This window comes from Varanus komodoensis, unplaced genomic scaffold (genome assembly GCF_004798865.1).
Source record: "Varanus komodoensis strain SLA01 unplaced genomic scaffold, ASM479886v1 scaffold13_3, whole genome shotgun sequence".
Classification (NCBI taxonomy): domain Eukaryota; kingdom Metazoa; phylum Chordata; class Lepidosauria; order Squamata; family Varanidae; genus Varanus; species Varanus komodoensis.
The window spans coordinates 15,123,692-15,136,744 of NW_025335409.1; the positions used below are offsets into that span (position 1 = coordinate 15,123,692).

A 13,053-nucleotide genomic window follows, 5' to 3' on the forward strand; every position below is an offset into this window, starting at 1 on the left:
CAACTGGGGCTATCTTTGGACTACAGGGTAATATAAAAGTAATTAACTAGAAGCATCTATCAAGTTAATGATCCCTCTAATTAGTTCTTGCCCATGTCAGTTGCATTCCAGACAGGATTCCCCTCCAAACAAATTCACACCCCTCCCACTCTGGCCCTCCCTGTGTTATAGTGCTCCCCCTGCCCCTGGACCAGAGGCAGTCTGGTTTTCACCACCTTTTAGGCTTATCTTGCAGTTTGTTAACCTGGGCATTTTTGTCTCCCTTTGTGACCTCACCTCTTCTTCAAGTTCAGATTCAGAGTATGAACTCTCTAGCTTGGAATGCTGCACTGGGAAAAGCAGGCCCAGGTCCTACAGATAACATGGTCCCATGCTGTTTAGGGCTTTAAAGGTTATAACCAGCACTTGGGAGTTGGATCCTGAAACTTATTGGCAGCCAGTGCAGCTGGCACAAAATCAGTTATATTTTCAGACTTCTGGGCCCCAACTAACAACTGGGTGTCTGCATTCCTTGACTTGTCTCTTTGTCATTTCCTTCTTTTACCAGAGTGGAGTTGGTGCTTAGGCTGAATCTCTTGCAGGCATCTCTCTGGTCAGTATTCCGGGCTTTGTTATAGGCTTCGGTTGTGACTGTGTCACAGCTAAATTTTACACGGCTGCTTTATTGACTTCAATTTCCTCTAGTACTCTTATGGAAGATGGGCTGTTGCTTCACTGCTTACCACAAAAGGCAAACTGCATAATCGTTGCTTGGTGGTGGCAAGTATATGATTATACTACTTCCAGTTTCTGATTATGTAAATATGGCTCAGGCTGTTCAGACAAAACCACTTATAATCTAATATTTTCTGAATTAGGTCTTATAAGCACACACACCACAGATGCCTGTTGAATTAAAGTAATTTATTGTGTTTTTTTCTGAACTTGACAAAGAAGGATTCCCAGAGATTGATAACACAACACAATCGTATGCACCATTTCACAACTAGTCCCTTGTTGGTTTTATTAAGAACATAGCAATTTAAAAAATAGCTAAATATGTACATATTAATAAAACTTATATACATAAGATTGAGACAACTTTTTACCTAAATATGGAATGATTTTCCTAATAAAACCTATAAAAAGACTTCTGAGTAAAATTTTGAACAGTAGTCACAGTTAAGTAGACACAATTACAATTGTTTTTAAGATTCATGAAAATAATGTTGATTGTAGGTTAACTGTTAAAATATGAATGCCTTATCTGTAGAGTTATGGGAGAAATTGAGGATTTCCACTGGTGAAAGAGCAGTCCCATCAGTCTTCAAGCAAAAAATGCACTTTTAAATGAATGCAGCACTAGTCAGTTTTATCTTTCATCAAGAGATCACAGCCACATTTCAATAATAAATTGATCACATTAACATTCCTTAAAAGATTTATTGAACTGCAGGAGAAGTTGTTATTTAGCCCAATTTTAACAAACTCAATAGGTGAAAAGTATTTAGAACACAGTCCATTGGTTTGTTTGATGACTGTCAATGAAATTCTCACGTATTAGGGTTTATTAGGTCTTTATCAGAACCATGGCCATGATAGCTTCACATTCCACACAAAGACTAGGAGAGAGGTCTGGTTCTCAAGGTAGCAAGAATACTAATTCATATCTTCATACAGAATCTGTGGTAATTTGGTGGCTAATATGTTAAGCGTCAGTGTTCAGATCTATGAATACCAATGGCAAACTTGCATTTTGAAAGCAGAAGCTTGGAGTAAACCAACGTTTTGTGGAGTGAGGAAGGACACTTAAATTTGTTTCAACCTTAAATGATAAGACCATCAAAACATAAGAGTGAGAAATGTATATACTTTGGAAAGAATTTCATTAAAATGTGGAAATTAGTTAATACACAAGTGATATTTTTATAAAAGTTTTTCTTTTCATTCTGCAGGAAGGTGCAGAGTTAATTCTGTATTTTGTATCTTGGACCTTAGCACCAGCCCTAAACTAGGGCAAAAAGAAATGCTAAGATACCTTATAGAAGAATTAGTATGGAGCTTGGCTGAGACACATGTTAGCCATTAATTGTACTTTCAAACAACTGATACATTTTGGAAATTCTCCAATTTGGGAGAAAGTGTGCAGGGGTGTTAATTTGTATCTTCTGGAATAGTTAGCAACTTGCATCCTTCTTGGCTTGTTGCTACTCACAGAAGAAAAAGTGGGGATGGGAAAGGATATGGGTGCGTAGGCAGGCATGAGCACACGTGTACCCACACAGATACAACTGAGGCCTGTAAATTCAGTGGAGAGTGAAGAGATTTATGAGCTTCTCCCCTCCACACTAAGTGAACATCTGCACTCCACACAAAGGTCTGAATTTGCACATTTTTTGCCCCTTATTAAAGGGAAGGCGATAATGAAAATCAAGTCTACATATGAATAGCACATCCAGCTCCCATGATGTGTTGTATACTCAGTGGGGTAGATTTTATGTACCCCTCACCTTGCACTGTAGAACTATCCTTCATTGCACAAATTTGGGAAACAACCTTGGGAGAAAGTGTGATAACTTTCTGTTCCCTGTGGTGAAACTGCATGCTAGACATGCTGCTCTCAAGGCTAATTTTTGTCCACTTTGAGTGGAGAAATCAGGTATGAGAGGAAGACATGTGCATATGTGAAAACTAACTGCCACCACTCAAACTGGAATGGCATATTCCCTACAACTCATGCAAATATTGCAGAAAAGCTGTGTATATAAAAGTGCTTTCAAGATTTACTGGCAGTACTAATACTTAAAATAACTTTTGAGGGAACCATAAGACTTAACTGCCAGACTTTAAAGTCAGGAGTGGTGAGGAATCTGCAAAATAAATAAATAAAACATCTGAGGAATTTCAGTATCAAGAACAATTAATTTCACATTCACCAATATGTGTTTTGGACCAGGCAATATATATTTAGTGGGGTTCTTACAGTCAAATATACTGACAATGTATCTTATTCTGAAAAGGTTATTTGGCAATTTGCCATCTTTACAAAGGCTGGGGGTTAGGGAGAGTGTGTATGACTTCAGAGCAGATAAGTATTAATGATTCATTTAACTTAGCAGCTTTGGGGGTCTGTGACTTCTGCACAAAAAGTCACTAAAAGGGGCTCTTTTCAGTACTTGCTCCTGAGAGGAAGAGAGGTTTTTATGTTTATTTTTCTCTGTTTAACAGAAAATGGAATAGCTGGCATGCATATATGTATGTGGAGAAATGCAATTATAGATGCAAAATTTGTTCTATCACAGTGGTTACCAACTAACTGCACTACATCCTTGCTGCTAACAAGCCTATTTTGATCAAAATAAAGGAAACAAATAATTTAGTGGCTCTGTTATGCTTTGTTACAAAAGTATATATAAAAAAAAAACCTTAGGCTGAGGCCAGACCAGAGTAGAACTCAGATATTGAAGAAGTCTGGAAATGTTGCTGGTACCCCACTCAAATGTGAAGATGTCTGGATCTGCTAGTGAAACACTGGTGCAGAATGTGTGGTTTCAAAGAGGTTACCTGAAAAAGAAGAGTCAGAACTTAAAATTAGGATTTTGAGGAATCATGATAGATCAAAATGATACATATCTATTAAAATTAACCTAAAGGTTTTAAACATTATCAGTTATATAATATATTACCAATAGAAATTCCTTAAGTAAGGTACTACGCTATAGAGAAAATTCTTAACTTGTATGGTGAGTTTTGGTATAATGGAAAACATATGCCAAGGTGGATATTAACAGCAGCAATGGAAACATCTAAAGAAGTTGTACACATGGGTGAGTTTTAATCCTGCAAGGGCTTTCTACCAAATATCTGAAATTATTCTGTCAGAATTTTTAAAACTTCCTATATCTTTTATACAGAAGCTTTGACTGTTCAATGAGGACAGCCCTGTGAGAATGTTAAGGCCAGAACGGAATGGGTGATCAGAAGATCAGGTGTGGATCACTTAGAAAAGATTAATTTTGTGGTGTGGACACTGCATATTATTAAAAACTGATTTTTGAGACCTGATTTCTGGAAAGGAAATATTGAAAATATTGACTTGGTTTGTCATGCACACTTTCTATAGGTGCAGGCTTGGTGCAAGAGGAAAAAGTGTTTAATATAAGCAGGAGAAGACCCCATGATGACAATCCGGACAAGTAAGCAGCTCTGCAGATACACCAGAACTCACATTTGCTGCTCAGCCCCTTCCTTTCCTTTCCGCCTTTCATGATGATCTATGCTAAACATTTTGAACCAATAAAACTATGATGGGGAAAAATACGTGAAAGTACCTCTAGGTTCATGTGAATCCTTCCTGGATGAAGGCCTGTGGTCAGCTTTATTGCACTGAAAGTTTGCAGCGTTACTAACATGCTGCAAAAATTGACTATTGGTAAATTGTAGCATTCAGAAGCATTCTAACAACATTTTAAAGTTTCAAATATATGAGAAGGTCTCAAATATATAGGGAAGTGTAAGCTTTAACTTCACAATGCCTTGAACTTGAACTTTTCACCTGTTTTTCTGTGATATAAAACCAGCTATGAAACCAATATATCCACATTAGGCTTAGCAAAACAAAGTTGTATGCTCAGTCCCCTGGGGTTCTAGACAGAAGACACCTGCTTTTATGTTTCTACCATATTACAAGCTATTTTGATTACCACCTCTAAAATGGTTGTCATTGGTGTATACTGTTATTTACAATCTATCATCTGAAAGTTATTGCCCCCCACTGACAAATGCATAAGCAGTTGCCTATAGAATCTCACACACGAGATTCTTTTAAGGGTGACAAACGAAAAATATTCTACAGGCCACCTTTAATACATTGTTTCTCTTATTCAAAGGCACTATGCGAGGGTACATTTATTCCTATCAAAACAGAATCTGTTTCCTTGTGCACATCTTGCCAGAAGGAGATGAATGCAAACATCTCCTTGCATCCCACTCATGATCTTTGGTAATATAAAAAGAAGCAGTGCAATAAAACCGGAATAGAGAAAGTAGATACTGGTTAAAATACTAAATAACATTACTAAGGGTGCAATCCAATCAAATGCCCAGAAGCTTTTGAATCTGGAAGATTACAGGCACCCTATGCAGCGTGGGAGGAGTGGCAGAATCAAGCTGAGACTTCTGCTCTGCATTTCTGCCAGATGGCCATTTTCAGCCATCTAGCTGGGGTGCTTCAGAGTGGAAGGGAAGGAGGATGGATTGTTGTCAGGATACCTCTTCTCTTGCCTGTTCCAGCCTCCTCCTCCTCCCTAACCCTTTTCCTGCTCTCGGACGTGGCTTTTATGAAGTCAGAGATCAGCCAGTGGGGTTCTTTTTGTACAAGGGAGCAGGAGCAGAAATCAGAGCTCTGATCCACAGCACTTGGGTTTTGTATGAACCACACTGCGGGGGGGGGGGGGCATTCTAACCTGTAACACACTCCACCCTACCTTCAGCCAGGAAAGGTTTACTACATGATTCTGCTGGAAGTATATGAAAAGGTCCAAAGATCTCAAAGAACACTGGTAGAGAAAATTCCACATCAACTAAGGCTGGTAAAACCAATATATTATTTTTTTGTGCAAATTGCTGGAAGATGTTCCAAAGCAAAGCAAAAATTATGTTCATAGAAAACAAGCAAAATAAAATCTGCTTTTAACATCAGTCATTTTTCACTTCCTTTTTGCATCTACATTTATATCTTGTTTCTTCTTCAAAGAACCCAAAGTATTATACATGATTCTCCTCCTTCATTTTATCTTCACAGCAACTCTTTGAGATAGGTTAGGCTAAGAGTCTATGATTGGTCCAAAGTGACCCAGTGAATTTCATGGCAAAGTAGGGATTAGAACCTGGGCCGCTAGAAGTCCAATACTCTAACTACTATTGTCTGTCTGTCTGTCTGTCTATCTATCTATTTGGAGTGCTTGTATGCTGCCCCATTCACATAAGCCTCAGGGCGGCTTCCAACAAATAAATAACAATATACAAAATATACAGAACTGGAAACATCCCGGACTTAGATAAAAGCAATAAATAATTTAACAATCAATTAAAATAACATTTAAATAAAAAGGTCTTGGCCTGGCGCCGAAAAGCAAATAATGACGGCGCTAGGCAGACCTCTCTGGGGAGCGCATTCCACAGATGGGGCACCACCGCAGAGAAGGTCCTTCTCCGGGTACTCACCTAATTTCCTTCACGGAGGGTTCCCGGAGAAGGGCCGCTGCTCCCGATCTTAGAGGGCGGGAGGGCAAGTATGGACGGACGCTACACTACACATTTTACCTACATACTTTATAGCAACTGTTCTCTACATTGAACAAATACGATGATTCAAATCGGAAGAGCAGACACAGCTTATTTGGCTCAGCATTTTGGTTGCAACAGCCCCTGGCCAGGTGTCCTTGTAAGCTTACAGAGAGGACATGAATAACATGACTAACACACATAACATATGAACATGCATGTACATGCACACAAGGAGTCCAGGTTATTTGGTTAGCTGAAGAAAGGAAGGTGACAAAGAATTAAAGAAGTATGGTCCACATTTATTAAACTTGTCAGGGGTGGTGGCCCAATATGTTTGTATAGAATTAGGAGCAAACTTTTTAGGATGGTGGATAGATTTGAAATTTTGCGTGTGGTGGGTATTCTCACAAAATAGTTGGGATGGGGGGCTTGCCATGAAGTACATGTTCTGCAAGGGGCAAAGTGGAGAGACCCAAAGAAAACCAACTTGTCCAAGTAAAAAGTGGGGTTTAAGTTTAGAAAAACAAACCTGTTTTGAATCCACTCTTTTCTCTTCTAACACTCATTTACAGAACGGAAAATGAACAGGTTTTTTAGTGTATTTTTAAAGCTATTTTAAATCAGTTTTAAACTCATTTTAACGTTTTTATGGTATTTGTAATGTTTTGTTTTATACATTGCTGTAAACTGCTATGCTATGAGAACTTTGGCTATGGGGTGGCATAGAGAGAAAGTAAGAAAGAAGGAAAGACTAACAATGAAAAGAACTTTATTGCATGTTTTTGCATGGTGCTTCTGTACCAGTTGCTAGTGCGGTAACTGTGTGCGTCTGTGTGTACATGTGTATAAAAGCAATGAAAGGGTTGTCTAAAAAGGCTAAATGAAAAGCTGAAAACAATATGTTCTGCTCCAGGGCAATTCAGATTCTGAACTGTTAAAAGCTGGATTCTGTAGCCTATATAAATTATGCAAAAATAAACAAATTTGCATAATTTATACAGGGACTGCTTATTGTAGAAGACACATTGATATGATACTGTCCTGCACCATAAAAAATCCTTTTAAATACTCACCTTTTTGACTTCTGAGTTTTCAGCAGGCATTCAGTTGTACATTTGCAGGCTTATTTTTAAAGGTCTAGAAACCTGAGCCTGTATTTGTTATTCAGTAAAGTGGAAGCTGAGGATTTCAGAGAGCCCAGCACCACATTTTCACACTTTATTTGCACTCCAACAGAATCAGGGCATCCCATCATTCAGCTAACCACACAGTAGCAGATAACTCTTCATTATTCAGATAACACAAATAACTATGCTTCGGTAACTTTGATTCAGAGAATCATGATCTGATCTGATGCGCCAGTGGTGGGCAACACATGGCCTGCAGACATCCCCTGGCCATTTTGTTACCTGCACACCATGTTTCTCTGCAGACACTGCACTGGCCATGATGATGGTAGAAAACAGCATCACAGCAATTTTGCAAGAAAACACAAGTATGCAGGGAGGATAAGCCTTGTTTGCTTGTGGAAGCACAATTCTGTCTGGAAACTAGGCACGTGCTCCCCATATACCTTGTGGGTTTTGCCGCTGTAGTGGAAATTTCTGAAGTAGCAAATTCAGCAGAGGTGGGGTGCAGCCCCCCATTGTGGGGGCAATGTGGAAGTTGCCAACTCCTACAATGTGCCCACAAATTCTCAGAGATGTTGGTGCAGAGTCTCCTTGTGTGTGCAACTTTTATATCTCAGGCTCTGGATGCTGCAAGCAGTTAAAGCGATATAGCAGCCAAGCTAAGGAAAGATTCTAAAGATGATGGGAATTGAACATTTGGCTAACTGGTATTGTATAAAGGTAGTATAGATGGTCACTCCAACTCCAATGAGACTTGCAGTAGAGAAAAGCCATTGTACTTTTATTAACCAAAAGATTTTTACCTGTTGGTAGGAGAGAAATGTCCAGTTTCTCATCACACTCAATTGTCTCTGCTAAATACAAAGAAGACACAAAATATCAGTATTTTCCCAACTATATAAAAGCAGGTTTAAGTAAAATAGCTGTAATAAATTTAGACAGAGAAGGAAGCATTGTCATGTATTTAAAACATGGGAAAGGCCTTCCATCTGTAGTATCAGCTTCCCAGGGAAACAGGCCTGGCGCTGACATTATATATGTTTTGGTGTCAGGTCAAATCATATTTATTTCTCACAATTTAACTGTTGATCATGCTATTTGGTTTATATTGGCATTTAAACTGTTTTGCTACATGTGGAATAGTTGTTATCATGGATTGTCTTGTTTGTGTGATGACATGCCTGTTGAATTTTATTGCCATTTGGATGTTCTGTGACAGGTGAGTTTGCTTTTAATTGTCTGTTACTTGATATTTTGAAGTATATTATGTTCACCATTCTCAGCACATTGTGCTTAACTGAACACTAAATAAATGTTTCAAACAAACAAATCAGTGCAATACTCTCCAAAACCTAACAAATTTCAGACACTACAATAATTTTGCAACTTATTTATCTATTTCAAGCTTTTATAGACAGTAATAATAGCCATATTGCTTTCTGAACCATTTACAGCAGTTAAAAACCATCAAACAAAATAAAACTTCATAGGAAGAAATGCTATGACAGATTACTGCAATATCTAGTTTAGGCCTTTATCTTATTTCAGACAGTGGCCAACATCTGGTTCTCTGAAAAGGGGGTATACCTTATCTTAAACTTGATAGACTGTCTCAAAGCTCACCCAGGCCTCAGCCACAGATCCGTTCTGAAGGCCAGAGTTCAGACAAGACGACTTAGTCCCACTAAGATTAACTGGCTCACTCAGGCCTCTGCCTCTACCCTCTTCATCCACTTGTGAAAGCAGGGAGCACCTGATCCTTAATGGTTTGGCAGCTCATCCCCAGCTATGTGACAACCTCAGCCCACTTGTTTTTTTCCACAGAACTAGATGTGTGGGAGCCATTGAGAAGTAACACCCAACCCTGTTTACAAAGATGATTGATTTTGAAGCTTGGTCATGTCCTAGAGTGACACATGTATAGATTATCATATGTAAGTGACTGCAGACTAATTAAATATAACCTCATATCCTACTAGATTGGCTTTCCATGTCTCACTGTTTACCATAACATCACCTCAGTATTTCCTCCATTATGCAGACTAGGATGCCAGCATCTGAACATGCCTTGTATTTTTGCATCGAGACAAATCATCTCTTTTAAAGGGTCAATACAGACCAAGTTTTCACATTTCACTGAACTCCTTATCAAGCAAAATCAATATTCACAATATTACATCAACTAAACAGCCATTGCTTAGCAGTACAGTCTTGCATACATGAGGTTCATTCTGTACTTTCTACTAGGTTATTGGGTCCTAGGCAGCAGGCCTTTGAAAGAGCTCTTCCTTAGACTTGGGAGAGCCATTGCCAATCAGAAAAGACACTACTGGTTTACACAGACCAAGAATATCTTATGTATAAGATGTGGCTTAGTTGTTATGTAGAAGTTTTGGGCCCTGGCATTTCTAGTTAAAATGATAAGGTAGGAAGTGATGGGAATACTCTCTGGAGAGCCACTGCCACTCAGAATAGAGGAGGCTGTGCTACAGGAAGAAACCATCTGAACTGGAGGAAGGGAGCTTCTCATGCACCTAATTTTCAGTTTGGTAGTGTCCTGCAAACCAAAGTGTGGTATATGTGATCCTTTTTTTTTCTTTGCCAGAGAAGGGTAGTTTCTCCTAATTCTTAGGTTACAGAATAGAAAGTCAGTTAGAAGAACTACAACATAATATGCACCAAGTCTACCAAATTCTTTGTTCTGATATAAACAAGCTGCACAAAGAATGGAAATGAAATGACAAAAGTACTGCCTCAGAGGAGACATGCCACTCATGTTGATTTCTTTATGCTATCCATTTTTCTTTAAACACTTTTATCAAGTATAAACTTTAAAGTGTGTTGCCTTGGGAATAATCTCCCCTCCTTACTCAAACCATCTCAGTTTTATGTTCAAAGGTGCCCTGTGCTCATGAAGAAGTTGGTTAAGAGAAAAGGGCTCTAAGTTTCAAGACCAAGACCAAAGCCAACCAAACAAAAACAAACAAACCAGACCACACACAAAAAACACTGGGGTTAAATGCTCCCAACATGTTTTCAAGAAATATTGTTCACAACAACAAAAAGGGCTTTGGTGGTGACAGTGTAACCTTTACTCTAGTAGTGCCCATACTGTGGCCAATGAAAAATAAATTATGACATTCTACACATTCACAGAGGGGGCTGATTGTGGCCATCTGCAGCTTTGGCTTCTTCCAAACCATTTTGTTTGTGGACAGTAATTCTGTTGCATCTCTGCACTGGACTTTACTGCATTAGGATTGACATTCAATGCAGAAAGCAGAATTGTCTGCCCTTGAGGAAGGCTACTGATCCATCTCTGAGGATTCAGTTTATTCATTCATGGACTACATCATTTGTCATGCTCTTGAAGAAACCTAACCTGGACCAAGAAGGGGAAAACAACTATAGGCTAGTTGTCAACATTCTTTCATCAAAAAAATGCTTGAGCGAGGATGAAGAACTATTTTTATAGGCTTCACCCCTTGTTTAAGAAAACAAACTACCATGGATGGCTTGTGGGATAGCATATACTGAAGGAAAGCCAGGGAAAGCAAAACCCTGTTATTTCAATGTAGCTTTAATATCTTCAACTGTGATATCCTTCCGAATAGGCTGTCTGGGTTGGGATATGGTCCCTGGGTTGGTGGGTCAATTCTAGAACGGGGTGCTGAGGGACTATAGCAAGTATGCTACAGTGTTCCACTGGAATATGTATCATTCTCCACACTTTCCAACATCTACATGAAACTGCTGGCAGAGTTTATCTGGTAATGCAAGTTAAGGAGTCACCAAGATGCTGATGATACCCACTTCTATCTCACCTTTTCATCCATGAGGCAGTTGATGTTCTGAACCAGTGCTTGAATAAGGGCTCATCAACTGAAACTCAGTCCAGAGGCAGACATAGTAATGTAGGTGGTTCATCTGCTTAGCTGAGCAGCATTTACTTGTTATGGAGGGTGTTGCACTCCCACTCAAATAGCATAGTTTGGGGCTGCTGTTGGCTCTATGATTGTTACTAGGGACACAAATGATCTCCAGGGCTTGGAACACCTTTTATCAGATTAGGTTGATATACCAAGTGTGACCCTGCCTGGGTAGAGATAGTCTCACAGTAGTTATGCTTACCCTGTTCTGCTTGGATTACTGCAATGTCTTATAGCTAGGGATATTAGATCAATCCTCAGCAAACTCCCAAAGAAGGGGGTATACAAAGACTGCAATTCTGTCCATATTTACCAAGAAGTCAATATTGCTAAACTCAGTGGGAGTTACGTTTGGGTGCACATGCATAGCACTGTGCTAGAAGGGCCCCAAACATCTGTTAGTGAAATAAGCTTTTTCCTGTTGCAGGCCTAAAATTTGGATTGGAATATTAACACCCCACAGTTTGTATCAACTGTAGTCTAGTTGGAAATAGTTCTCACAATCCAAATCTCAGTATTCACTACAAAGCCTTAGCCAAAACATCTTTTCTCTACAGAGATCAATAACATGCTTAATGTACCTGAGCAAACAGCTTCTCCCACATGTTTCTCCTTACACCTCTGAGATAACTGGAAAGGCTTTGTTTTATGTTCCACATTTTTAGCAAAAGGCTGTAGAGGTAAGGAGTAGGTCCTGCTATATTAATGCATTTTGTAGAGTTAATTTCCAAAGAAGTTATGCCTAGACTACTTTCTGCATACTATAATTGGAAAGGCTTTCCTGCAAACCTGTTTCAAGGCTACTCAAATTTTTCTTAAGGAGACTGCAAGTGTTATCACCTTTTAATTATTGGTATGCTTCCAGTCTTATTATATGGAGGTAATATTAGACTCTAAATGTTCTTTCTTTATGGTAGTTTTAGTTGTTCTTGGTGCTTTTCTTAGTATTGTATGCCACTTTGGGTACTTTTAAGCAGAAGAAGCAGGCAATAGCATTTAATTAAGTAACTAGATGGTAAGTTGATTTTTTTCCTATTGTATAAAATACTCCTATGGTTCTAGCAATGTAATAATTGAATTGGGAAATACGATTCATATAAGAACCACCAGAGACGCCCCCGCAGTATAAAAGTATTGTCAAAGTTGAGGTCTAGTAAGTTTTCTGCTTTTTTAATTGAAGTGGTAGTGAAAAGCTTAAAAACACAACTGGCTGGTTTTGTGAGATAAAATAATCACCATGAGTTTGAAGCTTAGACCAGTGGTTTTCAACAGCCAGTCTGTGGACCGACACCAGTCTGCCGGCATTTCCTGCCTTCTTGCTTGCCAGGACCAGCGTGGGGCTAGCTGTGCTCTGGCTGCTGATTCCCCACCTCTTCCTCTTCCAAGGAGGCTTGGAAGGGGAGAACAGCTTAATAGGAACTAGCTGGGAGCTGCACCACACCAGGTCTGCCCTGAAGAAGATGGGGCTTTTCCCGTTCTCTGCTGTGTTTTCTGCTAGTAAGGGAAAATGCTGAGGCAGGGTTGTGCTAAGAGTGTTTTCTCAGCCAGTCTATGCTGGTGTGTATGGGGGTTTGGAGTGGGGGGGGGGCGGGGTCATTGTATTTCATGATTTAACATTATGAATATTATTATATTAAGTAACTTTGTTTGATTTTGTATAGCTCTTCTATTACTATTGTATCTGAATTTGTACTTGCTATGAGCATAGTATTGCATTTATATTGATT

General features: G+C 39.1%; 1 protein-coding gene across 6 annotated transcripts in view; it reads right to left on the reverse strand.

Annotated features, from left to right (window-relative positions):
* Positions 1-13,053, reverse strand: part of BEND7 (BEN domain containing 7) — a 74,862-nt gene that overhangs the window by 19,121 nt on the left and 42,688 nt on the right. For 5 of the 6 annotated variants that reach the window (XM_044423304.1, XM_044423307.1, XM_044423306.1 and 2 more), the window contains 2 exons: positions 8,201-8,251; positions 889-3,543 (listed from right to left, as the gene is read on the reverse strand). In XM_044423304.1, the coding sequence (XP_044279239.1) occupies positions 3,500-3,543; positions 8,201-8,251 (95 nt within the window). In that variant the 3' untranslated portion in view covers positions 889-3,499. Of the gene's footprint in view, positions 1-888; positions 3,544-8,200; positions 8,252-13,053 lie in introns of those variants that run through there. The other variant, XR_006414005.1, reaches the window with a different exon arrangement.